This window comes from Dermacentor variabilis, chromosome 5 (assembly GCF_050947875.1).
Source record: "Dermacentor variabilis isolate Ectoservices chromosome 5, ASM5094787v1, whole genome shotgun sequence".
NCBI classification, from domain to species: Eukaryota; Metazoa; Arthropoda; class Arachnida; order Ixodida; family Ixodidae; genus Dermacentor; species Dermacentor variabilis.
Window position 1 is genome coordinate 77,864,144 of NC_134572.1, and position 19,055 is coordinate 77,883,198.

A 19,055-nucleotide genomic window follows, 5' to 3' on the forward strand; every position below is an offset into this window, starting at 1 on the left:
GCACTTCTCGTGCACCAACAGGCTTGTATAGGATCATTTGACACATGGAAACCTGTCAGGGTAATGACAATACGGTTCCGCTATGCTAGAACACACAAATGGAAACAAATAAAAGAAAGTCAGTAAGAAATAGACCCTGTGCATTCTTTACTACAAGTGACAGTGAGTAGGGGCAACGATGCTATATAGTTGGCAAGCGTAGCAAGATTGGAAGTCCTCATCGAGCAATAAAAATTGCCCTATTGTCGCGACCCACGCTGGCCAGCCAGCATGTCATGACCCTCATAAAGAATAACAATGGTCGAGAAATAGAGATGCAGCGATATCACTAGCAATATGCTTCCCCAGTCCTGACGCAGAGCTGCAACAATGACTGGCTTATTTCTAAAGAAATACAATCCATTGAGCCCTAATGGCATGTTTGTATGATGGAGTTCTCCGAATAGGAAGGATTATAACTGTACTTGAAAACGAAAGAAATATTCTTGCACATGAAAGCGCACCCATACGAAGGGTCCCATTGCAGGATCTAACATGCGGTGAATTGCCGTGAAGCACACGAAAATCCCGGCTACGTCTCAGTGTGGACATTTGCTTCTGCCCGCTTTTGTTCAGCAGAATACACAGGGCTGATTGGAGGCTAAATAAAACAGCAGCAATCAGCCTTCATCAAGGCTGGAATCGGCCTAGCACTCCGCTATTGCACCAAGCTTTACTGCGCCGAGGGTACCCAACTATGAAACCCTTTTTATTGTTCACCGATTTCAGTACAGACACAGCAGTAGCCAGTTCCAGATGAAATAGAAATTCCACTTTAATGACAACGTATAGGGCATTAGTGATTGCGCGAGTTCAGTGCCATATCTGAATCAGGTGCCTCGGCTTATATGTCCAATCATGTAACGATCGTCCTCGCCAATCAGAGCCCATTCTCTACTCTGTGGCATCCCCTGCTGCAGCTCGCTGTTGCTCAATTAAAGTGGTGTTTTATGGCCTGTTAAATGGGGATTCTCATATTCAGGAGGTGAATAACTATAATAACTTGCCGTAAGCTCACTTCTTTTGAAAAATGCATCAGCTTTCCTTTAATAATGCATGCTGGAATAAAGCAGAGTCAGAAATGTGCGTTTTATGGTCATAACCACAGTCAATCCACTCTTATTTTTCTATATGTGGTTATTGTTCAAGATAGGTATGAACTAGTGACAAAACTGCATTTTGTGACAATTGGCAGTTATTTTTGAAGCGCCATACACTATGCTCTCGGATCGAAGCGGACAATACCTAACACCTCTGCTGGCTCCAAGCCGCCAGCGGTGTTATGTGCTATATTGTGTTCTTTCCAAAACTTACCACAGGCTGTCATGCCAGAGCATGACATGCAGTTGCAGGGTGCATTCAGTTAGTGTATTTGCACATTTAACTAGAATGCGCACAGCTAGCAAGAGTCAAAATAGCACACCTTTGCTGTGCCAGACACCTGCCGCATAACTGCGCTTAGCTACCTGATGCTGTGGATTCTCGTAGCAGGATTAGCAGGTGCATGCAAGCACTGCGAGGAAGCCATTGTGGTAATGGTAAACAGCAATGTTGTGCTAGCGTACTGTTACCATGATCAACTGTAAATCAAAACGGCAGCATGCACTTCCAGCCATTACTACAGGCTCCACTAACAACCAAGTTAAATTTCAGTCACGGTGGTCATAGCTGTCAATGAAGTACTTTGAAGAAACCACTCTTTCACCACACCAGCCAATCAATTATTAAAACTACTGTCACTGGAAAGCACACCGTCATAACCATTAGTAATCCCCCAGAGCAACAATGCACAAAATGCAGTCATCACTGCATTGCTATGCTAGGAACAGTGTTTAATTACTGAGGAATATGCATGCTTATAAAGCACACTTTCTTTTTTGCAAAATATCAGTGCAAGAAGCCTGAAAATTTGTGCGACTGCTTGCTCCTTGGCCGCTTTCTGGCTGCTCCCAAGCCAGCGAACAGGGTGGGAAGTCTCATGTGACCCCTATGTTGATGTCAATTTCAGCATTTCTCCTTTCGCCCTGTCCTCATCCGCTGCAATAACCGCGTGAAAGGGGTGGAGCTACGACAAAAATTTTACCAGCAATTGCCACGAAGTGACACGCACAATCGAGAAAATAATTTCGGGGGTTGAATAATACTGCGATGACTGCTTGCCAAACAGCACAAATCTTCAAATTCAAGAACCACTTCAGTTTACTGTAAGTACAAATGAACAAGACAAAAAACGAAGGTTCATAAAATAATGTTTTACATGTAACAGTGTGGTGAGAGCATGACAAAGAAATGAATATATGATGGGCCATAATACTGTACTAAAGATGTGTAAAAGATGGCACAATCCACATGGCTTCCTCTTAATACTGTAATGTTAATTCTTTAAAACAAGTCATTAGTAATAAAAAAACCAAGCAGGTTTGCTTCTTCAATGCCAAATGTGTAGACGCCAAAAAATGCAAACAATATGTGCACACCTTACATGAGTGGGGATGGTTATGCTGAAAATGAAGACAGGCAAAATGATTGACAAAGTCAAGAAAAAAAGCAAAAGGCTATTTTCGGTCAGACTTGAAACATTCAAGAAGACAAGCAAATGGTCACTTGCCTTGCTGCTTCCGCTTCGCTTCTTCGGGATTTACTTCTTGCCAGTGCTTTGAACGACTAACAGCATCTTTCCATCTTGAAAAACGCTGTTCACGCTCTAAAAAAAGAACAGAGAAAGTGCAAGAGGTTTATGAAAAGCAACAAGAGCATCCAAGCACTCTTGCAAGTGTTGGTACATATGAGGGCCGCTTCACAAAAATCCAATGCTTGTAGCAGCATCATGGCAATGACATCAGCAAGTACCGTATTTTTGCATGTATAATCAGCACCAAATATTTGAAAGGTTTAAAAGTAATGTTGGGGTGCAGATGATATGCAAATTCACCTTGAGGTGTGGCTTCATGGCAACATCGTATGCACTGCCGTGAAGTCCAGCTTCAAAGCAATGTTCTCCATCATTCAACTTCCGCTATCTCCTAGAAAACCCTGCCCTCTTACCAACCTTCAGTGTTGAAGCTCCCCTCTCTCCTTCATGGTCGCCCACTCTCGTCTTTACAGGTTGCCATTTTGCATGTAGTGGTTAGCGAATATGCACGGCACCGGCATACTCATGTGTCGCAACGTAGACATTTGTGTGAGGTGGTAAAGTTCCATGGTGAAGTAGGGGAGCACGATCGACACTGACAAAGCCGAAAACAAAAGTGCTGGTGTAGTCCTTTTCTTTGGATTTGTCTGTGTCAATTTCGCTCCCTTACTTCCCCATACTCATACATCACCCGTTCCCGCGATGCTCCCTCAGTCTACGCAAAGCACTTCGCGGTACAGAGGAGAGCCGAATCACTACTGGGATTTGCACTAGCCAAAGATACGACACGGAAGAGCTGTGCAACCGCGAATAGAGGCTATTTTTGCAAAGATTTAAGTGTTGTATGCAGTCATTTTCACAAGTTTTACGTGCAGACTTATCTTTTTTTTTCGGAGCTGTTGCAATTGGGGGTGCTTGTGATACGAGGTGGCAGGTTATACGTGGAAAAATACGGTACACATGCTGTTGAACGAGTTGGTTGTAGTACAGAAGAGGATCACAAAAAAAAAAAAAAGGAAAAGATAAAAGGCAAGACATTATAGAGGAAAAAGATTTCTGGTTTTGGCAACAAGTGTATTATCAACGTGACTTTGGCATCACTGTCATGAACATGTGAGTGTTTTAAAGCAAGACAAATGCTTTGACAATTCAAAGTGTCCTTTCAGCTGTTGTCATGGTTGCTTCATCTCTTTGAATTTCCATACATACAGTAGCCGACATATTTTTCTGACTCCAGGAATTCACACTTTGTGGATCTTCCCCGAAGAGCCGTTGCCCCACAGGAATACTGTACTTACTTGAATCTAACGTGCACTTTTCTTCCGATAAAACGGGTCAAAAAATTGCGTGTGCGTTAGAATCGAGTAAGACCCTAAATCTGCATTACCATATCGCCATCGGCATTTCAAAATGGCTGCCTCGTACGCGCTTCAAGCCTAGCTGCTGTAGCTTTCTCCATGTGCTGTAGTACACGTGCTTAGGCAATGCTTCCTTTAGGTTAGTGCACCGTCCGTCTTCCTACTTTCTGCATTTTCTTTATCAGCATGGAAGTGTCAATTGTAAAGACATGCCGAGTTCATCACAATGCCGCAATTAAAAGGAAAGTGATCGCGTGTGCGGAGACGGACGGGAATCAGGCCGCATCACAACCATTTGGAGTTCCTCAAACTTCCGTGCGGGACTGGCGCAAACAGAGGAGACGTACACCGGCGGTTGCTACGTATTACATGGCCGTGCGGCCCTATCTTGAAAGCGATCTGCAGCAGAGACAAGAGTTGACGCATCTAGGCGCACCGCGCTGTGTTGTCGTTGCTTAGTTCGTGTAGAAGCGAGATGCCGCACAAAGGTCAATTCCCTTGCTCCTGCTACCGCACTTCCTCACTCCAGTGTTTTCATCAAGAGTTTCCGTGGTCATTGAATGATAAGTGTTCAATGCTTGTGTGCACGTGACACCATGCGTGGCATCAATTTAGTTAGTAAGCAAATGTTTAAAAGTTTATATGGCCGACAAAACTACAACCTTACTTTTGCACAGCTGTCTACTAATTTGCTATCGTAATCGATGCTTTGCCTTTTGCGCAAAACTGCGACTTTTTTTATTTATTGCAACTTTAGTGCATTGGGAGCAAATCTTTGTTTTTTCCAAATAAGAGAAAGTTGTATTTCTGGACTTTTATTTCTTTAGGTCACGGCAAACGGGTGCGAATTCCAATCGTGAGCATTTCCCACCCCCCCTTTTTTGGACACGAAAAACGGGTGCGCATTACAATCGAGGGCGTAACAATTTTGGACAACAAGAACCCAAAAGTTTGATATTTCAGACAAAATTTACTTCAACCGAGCAGCACTACGGGTCTGCAGAGAATGCCATTTTATGTCTTGAGCAGCCCAGCTAGCTCCAGTTTCGACCTGGATTAGCTTAGACTGGCATAGCGACGCGATTTAAAGTTAATGCCAGGTGATGCTGACGATAAGTGCTATCACCATCAGTTTTACTTCGGTGTCGCAGTTAGCTGTGTGTAAAGAAAAATTTGTCCGAAGCATCACAATTTCTTGTCTTTTTACTTTTCCCTTCATGCCTTTGTCAAGTGTCTTGCAATCGTCCATTTGTGCTTCTTAACTAAGCGATCAAAAGCAATGCTGACGTATTTTCAACACCATGGCCCATAATAATAATAATATTTGGGGTTTTACGTGCCAAAACCACTTTCTGATTATGAGGCACGCCGTAGTGGAGGACTCCGGAAATTTTGACCACCTGGGGTTCTTTAACGTGCACCTAAATCTAAGCACACGGGTGTTTTCGCATTTCGCCCCCATCGACACCATGGCCCATACGTCTTCAATTCCCTCAATTGAGCTTATGGAAGAAGTGCAGAAAATATTAGGCAATGGCAATGGAGAAAAAAGCTACCATTATCAGGCTCATGGAGCAAGGATGGACGCAAGTTGATGTCGCAAAGGACTTTAACCTTTTCAAGCAGACACTGTCTGATTACTAGAAAAAGTGGATGTTTTCAATTAGAGTTTATATTACAGCCATTTTTCCAGAAAGGCTGTTAATGTTAACTCGAAAGATGTTACCACGTAAAGAAGTACTGGCATGTTACAGCTGGTGCACACAAAAAGAACCACACTTGGGTCAAGAATGCAGAGGCGAGCAAGTATTACCTGCAGGAAGTATAGATGGTTCGAAAACATCAGTCGTAATCTTGGGAAAGCTGCGGCTGTCCAGGCTCCACACATTAATGCCATCGGCTGCCCCAGCAGCAATGGCTGCACCCAATGCAGTTGTTTCTGCCATTTGGGGTCGCACTGGGGAGATAAAAATTGCACACACCACGCTAGAATCCACCAAAACTTGTTACTGTGACTGCTTGTGAATACGAGCAAAGCAGTTATGTAATGCAAAGCAAATACATTTCAGGGTGTCTACCAAGTTGACATTTCCAAGTTCCCTGATTTTTCCAGGTTTTCCCCGAGCATCTTTGCAAAATTCCCTGAATGAGCCAGAACTTTGTTTTATGTCAAGAAAAACTGACACCATGTTGCCCGATGCTATCACTCTCTAGTAAACTTGTTGAAACAAAAAAAATGACTTAATCCAATTTGAATAGTTCGGAGTAATATCTATTTTATTTAAAAAGAAAACAGAAGGAAGGTGTTAGTAAAACGCACAGCGAAAAAAATGGTAAAACCCATTCTAAATTGAGTCAAACATTTTCAAATACGAATGAAAAGGAGATGCATACATAAATAAATATTTTTGAATATGAGCTATTTTTATCAACTGACAGCAAGCTCATTGGTATGAGGCCTGAACTTTGTCAAAACTAAGATTCTCTCTCAGCAACTGGGAAGTCAACCTCAACTGTCCTGACATACTCTCACCCCGTACATAACATCTCAGTGTTGGGTTTCACTGCTTTAAAGAGTTTATTTTGGTTTGGGTGAGAGACACCTGCACCTCGGCCTCAGCCAACCCTTTGTTTTTTGAGCTCAAGCTCCTTCAAAGCTCCTTCCCGCTTCCTTTCCCATTAATTCCTTTGCGTAGGTCCTTTCTGTTCTCATCCTCCTTCTGCCACACTTTCACTCCATGCATCATTAGAAGCATCCTCTTTGTCAGTTGTACAGTCAACGTCCCATTTTTTCGGACTCCCTAGGGCTGCAAAAACATTTTAAAATATGAATGCATGTTTTTAACTGCCCTTAAGCGTTAAAACTGCCACAGACACGTCCAAAAAAGTTCCTAAGGCCTGCCAGTACACTTATTAGGCATATCAGTGCTCATACTTTGACATGAGACGGGGGTGCACGCATGTATAATTAAGGAATACATACTGTGTCCCGTCACAATGGCCGCTTCTCCCGCTTGTTATGCTTCGTTGCCTAGCACTGTTGTACTGAGGCAAAGCTAACTTTCGGAGACCGGCATTACGCAACGCGCTGTGCTCTGCGAGCTTCGAAGCCAATCGCGAGGATGACAAAGGCGGAGTCGGTGCCATTGCTGACAGCGGTGAATTCTTTCAATGAAAAACACGGTACCGCACGGCAAGAAGCTTAATAGCGAACATAAAGGCAGCTAGACCTAACGTTGCCGCGGTGGTGGCTACGGCTTCCAGTGGATCTGCGTGCGAGAGTCACACACATCGCACACACAGTCGCACTCACACATCTGCGTGCAAGTGCGAATGTCACACACATCCTTCCTCTCCCACAACCCCACCTAACGGACGGCCACCACCAGAATTTCGTTCGTATGAGCGCTCTAATGCTCACGCAATAAAACTGAGCCAAGTGTCATGCCATGCACAACGTGGCAGACTAAATTGGCAACATTCACAGCAGACGTTTCAAGACAACATATGGCCTGCAGACTATGCATTTATGACTCCTGCCTTAGGGGATTATGTAAGATTGAGCTGGAGGTTGGGGGAGCAGCCACAGTAGTAGTACATATAACTGAAGACCAGGCTCTCTTATGTTGTTAAGTATTCTGCTCCATGTAGAGGAACTATATACAGCTAAACTTCGATTAATGTAGTCGGTAAAAGTGGCAATTTGTTATGTTATATCAAGATTTCGTTATACTGAAATTCGCTCTTTTATGCAAATAAGTATAGTCACCAATTTTTATTACAAGAAACAGCCACAATATTTTGCAAATTATCAGGCAATAGGAAAAAGCAAACTTGAATGAGAAAACTATTTTTGCTGAATTTGAGAGTCAGCGATGAAAGATACAGTTTCACGTCCTATTGACGATATATTCACATTGGGGGTACAAAGCGAAACCAGGCTTTCGCGTCCATTCCGTCCCTATGGCTGATGGCGTAGACAGCAGTGGGCCGATGCTATCATAAAAAGCACCAGCGGCAGGGAGTGAATGCTTAATCTGCCTCTCACTTCAACGAGTCTCAGGAACTCAAGATTATGCAACCTTCAGCACTAAATCCGCAGGAATACAGCACATAATGCCACGCCTTTTCAGCTCCCCAGCCCTTGAACAGGCAGCAGATTACCTCTGCATAAGTACTCAGTCACGCTGATAGCCATGACCCAGCCACGCTAGAAAAGGAGCCGTGTGCCGAGATGCCCCCCATTCCCCCCTGCCCCCACGTGCACTTGACTTGATCGCGTTACTGTGACCTCGCTTCCCTCCCCTTTCCGCATGCGTTGTCTGTTGGGTGGCACCAAAACCAGCGTTCCTGAAGCAAGGAAAGCGTACTCCCAGGCGATCACTCAATCACGGCCCACTATGCGGCACTCTCCATGCTACGACTGCTATCTCAAGTGCCATTAACCATTCCATGTAGGTGGGATGTGCATTTCCTTGTTATTGCGGCGTTCTTTTCACTGAGGAGCACATTACAAGAGCATTTTGGTAGCAACATGCTGCCACTCCAAACGGGCGATCAACAAACAAGATGACAGCCATGGCATGTTTCCGGCACAATTGCTACCGGCATTTGGTTGTTTTTGTAAACAGAAATGGCAGCACCCAGGCAAGTGTAATGTGGTGGTATTTTACGCAATTTTAGTGTAAAGCAATCGCATTTGAGCCTATTTTGGAGCCTGCTAGCCTTGTGCAAGTAGGTAATATATGCGGTTACGTTCCGGCAAATTTCACTGAGTTGGGATTGTAGTACAGCAATATTTAGTTGTGGAGAAGTACGAAATGCATTGAATCCTATGGGCATTCACCAGGGATATGAAAATATTTCATTGTTATGAGAATTTCGTAGTATCAGGATTTCTTTATCGCAGGTTTCAACTGTACTTCTTTAGATCGAGAATTTCGTTATACCGAGGTTTAACTGTATAACAATATTTGTCTTAGGGGTTAGGAATACCAGTATCTAAATAGTAGGAAGGCTTATCTGCCATAACCAAAAGTTTTTCATGACTCTTTAAATATAATCGAACTAAATTATGATGGTCCCACATATAACAATCCGATAGTCACAGCAAGGATAGGGTGCATCCAAAGTAAAAAGAATATAAAAACAAATCTTCTGAAGCGCAAGAGGGGCGTGTGATGCGTGCGGCAAAGCCAACACTGTTCAAGTCCAATCATGACGAAGATATAACCTCTTAGATATCAGCCTCGCATGGCTGGTGCAGAGCCACAAAGGCCATAACAGCGAGACATTTGCAAAATTGTGGCGTGTATGCTGCAGTAGTTTCCACTTCCAGCCAAACAGAATGCTTTGTTCTCGTGCCCACACTCAAATCCCGCTGAACGTAAAAAAATCACTAGCTCTAAAAAAAACTATGAGCTTTCCGTATGCGTGTGGTTTGTTTTTCTGTTTTTTATTGATTTCATCTGCAACTTAAGATTATGTTCTTGTTCAACCATGTACCCACCACCTCTGTAACGTCCCAAAGGCCCTGAGGGTAAATAAATAAATAAATATGGCGGCTACTCTCACAGTTTCAAAACAACAACTGATCGAAATTTTGAAAAAGCTGCGGCAACGAAGTTTGTTCTTTAGATTGATGTTACGCACAAATTACACGGACATTTTTAAACAAAAATTCACAGGTACCGTAAGATCCAAAATATAAGTGAAGTTTTCGAAACATTTAGTGGAAAAGTGCCATCTCATTCTATAGCAGTCTTTGGCATAATTTCAATTGTTGTCCAACCACTATTTGAAAAAAAAAAATTATTGCGTTGCCACTTTTGTTGCTGTCATAGCGAATGCACAAACTTCACAAACAATGCACAAATGTGCTTTAGTACAGCCTGAGGGTGCAAAATCGGCAAATATCAGCTTGACTTCGTTGCTGCATTCGAGATCGATGTGGCAGGATACCCAGGAGCGAATAGAAGCGTGGTGGCATGCCACCATTTTAGGGTTCACACAAACAGAAAGTAAAACGGTGCAACTGTCTATTTTATCTGTAAGCTTTTTTCTGCGGTTTCAACACAGTTCATACTGAACTTGACACCATGAATTAATTTTCTCACAGGTATCATGAACGAGTTCTCCCAGTAACAGCAGATTAGATTCATAGCAAGGTCAGTTCAATTCACTCTTAAGCATGTGGCAGGCGTCTCTTCATGAAGTGCAAAGACTCAACTTATCGCCGGAGGGGTTGTTAGTGCTTTGTACTAAGACTGCAGCAGAAGTATCACCATGTCGCCAATTTTCGCTCATTTTGATGGGCAAATTTGCATATAGCGAATACTTTTCATGGAACTATCCAGTTCATTATGAGTGGGTTTGAGTTTATATTGCAGCACTAAGCCTACTGACTGTTTCAAAATGCAGGCAGTGCTGGAAACAGTCTTTTCAACTTACCAACAGGAATGCCAAGCAGGTCAGCTTGAAGCTGCATAAGCAAGTCGTTGACTGCCATGCCACCATCGACCAAAAGTTGCTTCAGTCGAGTTCCTGAGTCACGATCCATTGAATCCAAAATATCCCGCACCTGCAAACAGAAAGGTACAGGGTCTTGCACAAGTTGCAGTGAGCATAATCTCTGTGAAGTACCATATCGGGCAAGCGCAGAAGTTTACTGTCGCATGAAACTGTACATCTTTAGCAGAAATGCATTACTATCCTGAGGTCAGACAGCACAAATTGTAGAGATCCACTCAAAGAAAACTTATAAATGCCACCAGAAAGAGCGGTAGTTGACGATACTGACAATGACATGGTAACGGCACCAATGACGACAGCCTCGAAGACACCTCACCTGCCATCACACAAACAAAACATTTTTCCAGCTTTTCTACATACTGAAAATTGAGCCAGGCTACATTTAGGAAGGTCTGAAAGCTACGGTATGTGATTATTTGCACGAGTTACATGTGCGGATTTCTTTTTTTCTTTATCTGAAGGCTGCAATTAGGGGCACAATATGCATTCTGAGGTGTAAATGCCCGAAAACATGAAGAACTGCAGTCCCTAAAACCATTTTGTGACAATACAGCGTGTTTTCTATTCTACACCACACCTGTTGCCAGTTGATTCAAATGTCACAAGTTTCAAGTACAGAAACATGCTGATTTAGATAAACAACTGCAAGGCTATGCATTCAATAGGTCATACAATCAGTGAATTTTACCGGTGCTGACATATGGGGCAGAGACTTGGAGACTGACAAAGAAGCTTGAGAAAAAATTAGGCACCGCGCAAAGAGTGGTGGAACGAAGTATGTAGGCATAACGTTAAGAGGCAGAAAGAGAGAGGTTTGGATCAGAGAGCAAACGGGTATAGCCAATATTCTAATTGATATTAAGAATAAGAAATGGAGCTGGGCAGGTCATGTAATGCGCAGGTTAGATAACCGTTCGACCATTAGGGTTACAGAATGGGTACCAAAAGAAGGGAAGTGCAGTTGAGGATGGCAGAAGACTAGGTGGGGCAATGAAATCAGGAAATTCGCGGGCGCTAGTTGGAATCGGTTGGTGCAGGACAGCGTTAATTGGAGATCGCAGGGAGAGGCCTTCGTCCTGCAGTGGATATAAAATGGGCCGATGATGATGATGATGAAGGTTATGCATTTGCTGCTGTTTGTTGCTCTTTGCAGGAAGGTACCACATTTTTTTTTTTTTTTTGCCTATATCGTTCAATGAAAACTTGGTGTCTTTGCTTGGTTGGTTCATCCAGAGATGGCGAAAGCCACTGTTTTATGTACATCTTACAATCAGAAGCAGTACCTGCTAAAACGGTGTGGACCAATCAATTACTATGCTGCTCGTCAGAAACTAACACTTAAGATAAACCAAACAAACAATGCCATATGTTTTACGGAATGATACAGACCAAAATAATGTGACCTTCCAAGAGCTCAGTGAAAGCAAAGCAGCGGTACGCCCTGAATCTTCTGTTAAAGTTACGATTACATGAAGCCAGGAGACAATGAAGCCAAGGAAAGCATAGCGAAATTTAACCGTTTTGTTTAATAGAAATGTAGAAACAATAAGGAAAAGAGAAATGAAAGTGGATGATGAGGCAACTTGCTGCCAGTGGGAGCCGAACCTATAACTTACCCATTATGCATGCAATGCTTTACCATGGGGGGATAACTTAGAGGCTATTGCCCAGGCCACTGCTCTTTAGGTACTATTTGAGTATCTGGACTAGATCTAGCCTTGGGAGTGTGAGCTAGCGCCACTAATGGCCATGGCATCGAATGTGAAGCATACCTCCCAACAGCTGGTGTCACGCAGTATTTGCTAGACCTTGCCTGCCTGCGACACAGGCAGCTAGACCTTGCCAAGGATCACGTAACTTTCTAATGGCTTCCTGCAGTTGTAACAACAAAAAATCAAGACCTTCAGTTCCGCTTATTCTTCTCACTTACCATAACTGTTACAACATAAACGCAGGTTGCTGTACTTGTATGAGTGAGTGACGGTTAATGGGAATATCAACAAAAGTCAGTGACGGTGAATTTAGATTGCTGTGAGTATGAACTTGAGCAAATTGTGGCAAGTGTTAGTATTCGCCAGTACAAACGTGAGTAAGTGCTGGTGAGTGTGAGTGGAAGCGGGTATGAGCATTAATGGATGCCAATAAGTGCAAATATAAGAGAGTATGAATGCAAGTGAGTGTTGGCAAGTGTGTAGGTGCAAATAGGAGCGTGAACGAGGGTCGACGAGTGCGAGTAGACATGGGTGTAAGTGAGCAACAGCCCTGAAAAATATGAGTACATCCACTTCTTGTGCCCCCCTATGCTCTCGCCAAACTGCTCACCTGAAAGCAGACGGCTTCCAGGGTAGCCCTGGCAATGTGTGCTCGAGTTGTGAACTGTGTGAGGCCGCATATGATTCCTCGGGCATCAGGCTCCCAGTAAGGTGCATACAGGCCCGAAAAAGCTGGGACAAAGTACACGCCGTGTGTGCTGCCTACTGTACGGGCCACTTTTTCTGCGACGAAAAAGATCCACAGGGTGCAATGAAAAACACTGAAAATAAAAATTGTCCATGAGCTATGAAATCTTTCAAAGGTGCACATTAAATTCAACGACAGCTGCACTATGAAGGGGTTCTAAAGATTTAGTGGGGCAAAAATATTTTAGGGTTTTACCTGCCAAAAACCACAGATTATGAGGTATGCTGTCGGAAGGGACTCTAGGTAAGTTCTGACCACCTGAAGTTCTGTAACGTCCACCCAATACAGAGCACACAGGCATTTTTGTTTTTCACCCTCACCGAAATGCGACCGCCGTGGCCGGGATTCAATCCCGCACCCTCTGGCTTAGTAGAGCAATGGCATAGCCACTGCACCACCACGGCAGGTATTTAGTGGAGCAGTTGAAATAAGCATTATGGTACCGCCACACACTTTTAAACATAATTCTTCGAAAACGTCTTCGAGACACCTTTCAGCACATAAGCATGAGCCCTTCAGACCCTAGGCAAGGGTCACTACTTGATTATAACTGATTGTTCAACTATGACTCTTTATGCACAACATGAGGTAGGTTCGTCAAAAGTTGTAATCTTGCTTAGTGGCAACATCCCAGAGAAAAAATTAGGTGCAGTATGCCATTAATGTGCCCTTTCATGTCACCATCACATGGATTTGCAAGCACATCCTTGCTAGCATGCGGCTCTACAATGTAGCTGTTACTATGATAGCAGTCTCCCTACAGCATACAGCTACTGTAGAAAACAGACTCTGACAAACGCTGCACACAATCCGTGATGGACCTCCACTATACAACTGTCACTGTCACGTTGTACCTAGTTCATCAAAAGTTAAAGGCGAGAAAAACCGCATTTCAAGATGCAGCTGCCGACAATGTTACAGCACCTCGCTCAACTCTAAAATAGTACTTTCAGCCCCATTGCTGACGAAGTTCAGCATGCATAAACCAGAGAGAGCATTATCTTCCTGAAATGTAGTTGTCAAGTACAGTGACATGATGGGCTGCAAGGATCGCACAATTTCCATTAAGCAACACTGATCATGCAAAAGTGAATGTCCTGCTGGGAGGGACTTATCTAAAATGGCATTTCCTCTTGCTTGCTGTCACAGTGATGAAAAAGTTATTGTCACTCACCAAGCCAACAGTTAAATATTTGGGGGGGGGGGGACAAAGTGCTGGCACCTTCTTTAAAAACTACCTAGGTGTTTTGTTGTTACTTAGCAAGTAGAGGTTGTTACAGATCCCTTCAGGCTTGTTATATAGGAAGTCCAGTACTTCAGATAGTTGAGTTTTATTCACATCAAGATGTGGACAGGCAAGCACAAAAATTGACCACCTCTCTTGCACAATTCAGAGTTCAGAGTTCAGAGTTCAATGCAGCATTTACTCCACTGCATAAAACTGTTTCTTGTGCCAAATCTTATATCACTTAGTATGAAGGGCAATTGACGATGGTAACAAAGAATATAAATCTCACCGATTTCACTGCTACTGCTGATGAGGCCTAGGTTGTCCCTCAGCCACCGAACAGCAGCCCCCGCAATAGCCACAGATCCCTAAGAATTTTTTTAAAAGCATTACAACATTGCCTTCCAGAGGAACACCACGGTGCAGTTATCACTGAGCAAACATTTTGTGAAGCATAGGTTAGTCCCTTAGATGACAACGGTCAGGCGACAATTGCCTTTAAACTCAGCATAATAACCACTCCTGCTGAGCTTCAGCTCCACTGTTGAAACAAAACTGTTGCCCTCAAGATCACATAGGAAATCACAGACGCTGAAGGCCTTGCTGCAGGACAAGAACAAGAAGGTTTCGTTCTGTTCTGAAATGTCATAAATATTTCGAGTTTCTTTTAGGCCACGACAACAAAACTCAACACAAATGTATGCCACCACAGATTCAAGTCAGGTCAACACAACTGCATGGCATAGAACGCTTGCGCCTGCTAATACTTTAGTGCTACAAAAAAGCTGCTGCTTAGGTGTTATATTGAAGAAGGAAAGATAAACTAACACTTAACCTTTCTTAATGCAGACAGACACTCAAAATCTATTATGATAGCTGATAGGTGTTAAAGATTTCTACCCAGCACCAAGACCCCTACTATCTTTTTGTAAATGTCATACAGGAACTCCCAGTATTTTAAGAGCAGCAGCTGTGTTCTAACAATTAGACCAACAGCCAACCAGCCTGCAATGCTACATCATGCTGAAAAACAAGTGCCACTTCATGATTGTGTTATGGATTACAAGTGCACTGATGTGGGAATTACAAACAAGCAAAATTGTACAAAAGGAAATGTGCTAAATAATGACAAAGCATTTTGTTTATCTTGTAGTCATTAAACACTTGAGCAGAAGCTGCAGAGAAGCATGTAGCAGAACATCTGTTCTTAACTACCCATTTCCAAGTATTTCTAATTAATTGCTAACAAGGCAGGTTTCTTGAGAGGCTTTTGATGTAGCCTGTCAGACTGCAAGTTTCACAGTGGTGAGATCTAGCTGTACCAGCCAACAAGCATGCTCTAAGAACAGGAATAAAAAGCTGTTCTGACAGACAACAGAAAGTGCAACTGGCGCTACTATTTGTGAGCCAGTGAATGCACTTGGGCTGTAACAACAACATTGATGCAACAAGGTTCAAACACTTCAAAACAAGGTTCAGTTCCTCCAGCTTTTCACTCTGTAGAACGTCATTTTTCTCCAATTTCCTTAAGTTTCATTGGACACAAAAAGTGAAAATGTATCAAGATTGTGTCGCACACTGAAATATGGCTCAGGTGCTCTTGCGCAGCTTCGAAATCCCACCGTAAGAGCAATGGAAGCCAGTCACACATAGCATCAAAAGGAGGGGATGACACAGGTTCAAGGCATGGCCTGTTTGTGATAATAAAACAGGTCAGGGGACAGTATGCAAGCATTCAGTTCGTAGCAAAATTGTTCAACTTCATAGACATTCAAAACTGCCCTGCAGTGTCACTAAGCTGGCATGGCCTTTGAAATTGCGGCGTTTTGCCATTGCTACAGCGTGGCGTGCCACAACATCGGAAGCCATGGTGCCAACAGTCGCTTTCAAACAAGCGGAACGCACCACGTATGAACTGAGCTGTGCAGCAAAGACCAAGTTTGTCCTGTTGTGAAAAATTCTGAGCACCACAAAGAGAGAAGGGAGGAGAAATGAAAGGCTAAGAGGCCAACAAGGGGTGAACCCAGTTGGCAACGCTACACAGGGCAAGGGAAAGCGGGACAAGAACATGAAGAAAAGGAAAGAAAATTCAGTGTTGATGTTGCCAACGTAATGAAAATTCAGAGCCTCAAAGATGGGGCTAGTCAAAGGCTAACTTCAATTCAGCCAGTAGTATCAGCCTTGAAAAAAAAATGTATGCAATTATGGGCACTGGGAACAATTGCCGAGGAAATGTCCGGTGAACTTTGGACAGTGCCTGTTACCACATTATCTGACACTAACTGAATTGTCCATGGAGGTAATGCACGAGTAGCTGCAGGACATGTAATGAAAATCGCAGAATAATTTCTGCCGTAGGCGTCATAAGTAGAAGACGCCTGTGGCAGAAAGGACGTTCCACATCTGCAGTCAAGGTTTGCGAGTCGTGGCACTGGCTAACACTCCCAGGGTTAGTTCTAGTTGTAAAACCTAAAGAGCCCAGAAAGTGGATAGGAAAGTGGTGCCGCAGGAGCTCAATTGGTAAGAGCATCGCAGGCGTAATGCGAAGACGTGGGCTGATATCCTGCCTGCAGCGAGTTGTTTTTTCATCCACTTTCATTTCCATTAATTTATCATTTAATTCAATTAGTAAGTAGAAGCAATTTCCCCTATGTTGAGCCTCATAACTGGAGTTTTGAATAGATGTATAGCAGTAATGGTTTCTCTAGCCAATTCTTGATAATTCTTACGTGACATTTTAAAGAAGCACCTCAAGGAACACGAATGAAATTAATAATTTGATATTTTACTATAAATACTGGGAGAAAAAGAAAGCTGAAATGTACAAGATATACATGTGGTTCCTAGTTTTCAGCTTTTGTGAGTCAGGTCAATTAAGAAAGAATGACCTAATATAACGATTTGGTGGCTTCAATACTAGCCATAGTTATGCATGCTATGCGGAAAGCAGTAATTTTCTAAATTTGAAAACGAGTATACAAGGAGCACTTGTTTTTACTGAATGCAACAGACACCTAGTTTGCTGTTTGCTGAATTTTTTAAGCTTGTGAAGCCTAGGTTGTCAGTCGGGGGAGCATACAGAAGCCTCCTCATACTTGACTGTACCAGACACCTGGTTTGCTGTTTTCTGCATTCTTTAAGTTCGCGAAGCAATGGCTGTCAGTCCAGGGAGCATACAGAAGCTTCCTCCTACTTGATTATTGCATTTAATCAGCTTTCCGTGGAAGCAAGGTGGTCAAGTGTGCCTCCAACTAGTGCTCGAGCCTCCACATGCTTTCTATGCCTTAACAGTGCTGAGCAATATGATGCAGAGACAGCTAAGGGCACTTGCCCAGGTGGTGCTCGAAATGTAAGAGATGAGACAGCTTCTCAAGCTTCAGTCGAAGATCGGTCTGAAATCAACTGCGTGCTCTTGGGCGAGTGAAAGCACCACACGACGAGAACGATTGCCAGTAATAATTTGTGAATGCGCTCTCAAAGCGCTCATGAATGAAAGCAACCGACGGTGGGGAAACCAAAGTTGCACATGATACTAGACAAACATAATTATCAAAATTCCTCTATATATGAGCATCTACGGCAGTCTTAGACATCATTAAAACAGCCTATACATTCGAATGGAAAATTTGCAACCCGAAAGAAGCTTCTGTGTCTTCAGTGCTGCAGCCATTTCAAGATTAAGTTGCCGAGTCTGCCAAAGCTCAAATTTCGCGAGTACTGTATTTATTCAAGAAGTGCTAGGAGCACTGGAGGCCGGTTTCAACAGTACCTCCATTCGAAGGTTTATTTTTACAGACTCTCCAACCAGCCATAAATTGTTAAATATGACAAACAGTTAAAATTCAGTCGTCATTTCAGACAATGCATGATGCTGGCATTAGAACAATTCCAAAGGAAATAGTTACCAATGCATACAAGAACTGTCTATCAAATTGATAGATTTCTATAGGCGCGGTAACGACAGAGTTAACGCAATGTGATGCCGCAAACAGGAAAAGTTACATAAAGGTGGATGCCTGAAAAGCTTTATTCATCCTTACTGTAAATTGTTGTTACAAAATAACATGAAAGGGCAAACGCTGACAGCTTTGTAACTGTCTGCAAGATAGGCATCGTCCTCCGTGACACCAAGGTTATTGCACAAACAGCGCTTTAGAAATGCCCATGACACAATCAAAATGGACAAAGCCTTTCACGAACTGTGCAGTAGTGCACTGAGCCACTTGGAAGATCACTCGCTTAACACGACTGCACAACAGTGCTGAACATCTTGCCCAAGGTTGCGATTATTGCACCATAACTGCATTGATCAATGCAGCACTACCAGTGTTCTATCAAGAGGAGAAAGCCAGTGCAAAATGCATAATGGCCACTCCCAGCTCCACCACTCTTGCATGAGGCCAAATGTCAGCGTGTATGGAGAGCGCGGCAAGCAGGCGAACATAAAATAACAAAATCATTGTATTTATGTCACGAACATGAATATATAATGTGAGATACATTCTGAAGACAGATATTGCTGAAAAGAACTTGTGCTATATTCGTGCAAATACGGTATATGTTTGCTCGGCAGCTTAAAGTATGCACGGTATTCTGGGAGCAAAAATGTCAGCAAAAATTACCCGGCAAAAGCAACTTGAAACAGCACATCTTTTCTAGATGTGTGTCAATCAACGGCTTGCTATAACAGGCCTGCAGCTGGCAAGGCAATGCGCCAATCCTCCATGATCACACCTATTATGTACATGGTTGCATATCAAAATGATGGTTGCAATTTAGTGTTGTTCTTGTGCCATATATTGGCACA

The 19,055-nt window shown here is 43.1% G+C and overlaps 1 protein-coding gene across 5 annotated transcripts in view; it reads right to left on the bottom strand.

The window, feature by feature from the left end:
• LOC142582835 (glycerol kinase 3-like) overlaps positions 1–19,055 on the bottom strand; it is a 53,219-nt gene that overhangs the window by 12,706 nt on the left and 21,458 nt on the right. For 3 of the 5 annotated variants that reach the window (XM_075692899.1, XM_075692898.1, XM_075692900.1), the window contains exons 12-16: positions 14,538–14,616; positions 12,883–13,055; positions 10,480–10,609; positions 5,843–5,986; positions 2,648–2,743 (exon numbers count right to left, since the gene is read on the bottom strand). In XM_075692899.1, the coding sequence (XP_075549014.1) occupies positions 2,648–2,743; positions 5,843–5,986; positions 10,480–10,609; positions 12,883–13,055; positions 14,538–14,616 (622 nt within the window). Of the gene's footprint in view, positions 1–2,516; positions 2,541–2,647; positions 2,744–5,842; positions 5,987–10,479; positions 10,610–12,882; positions 13,056–14,537; positions 14,617–19,055 lie in introns of all 5 variants that reach the window. The other 2 variants (XM_075692901.1, XM_075692902.1) reach the window with 1 other exon arrangement.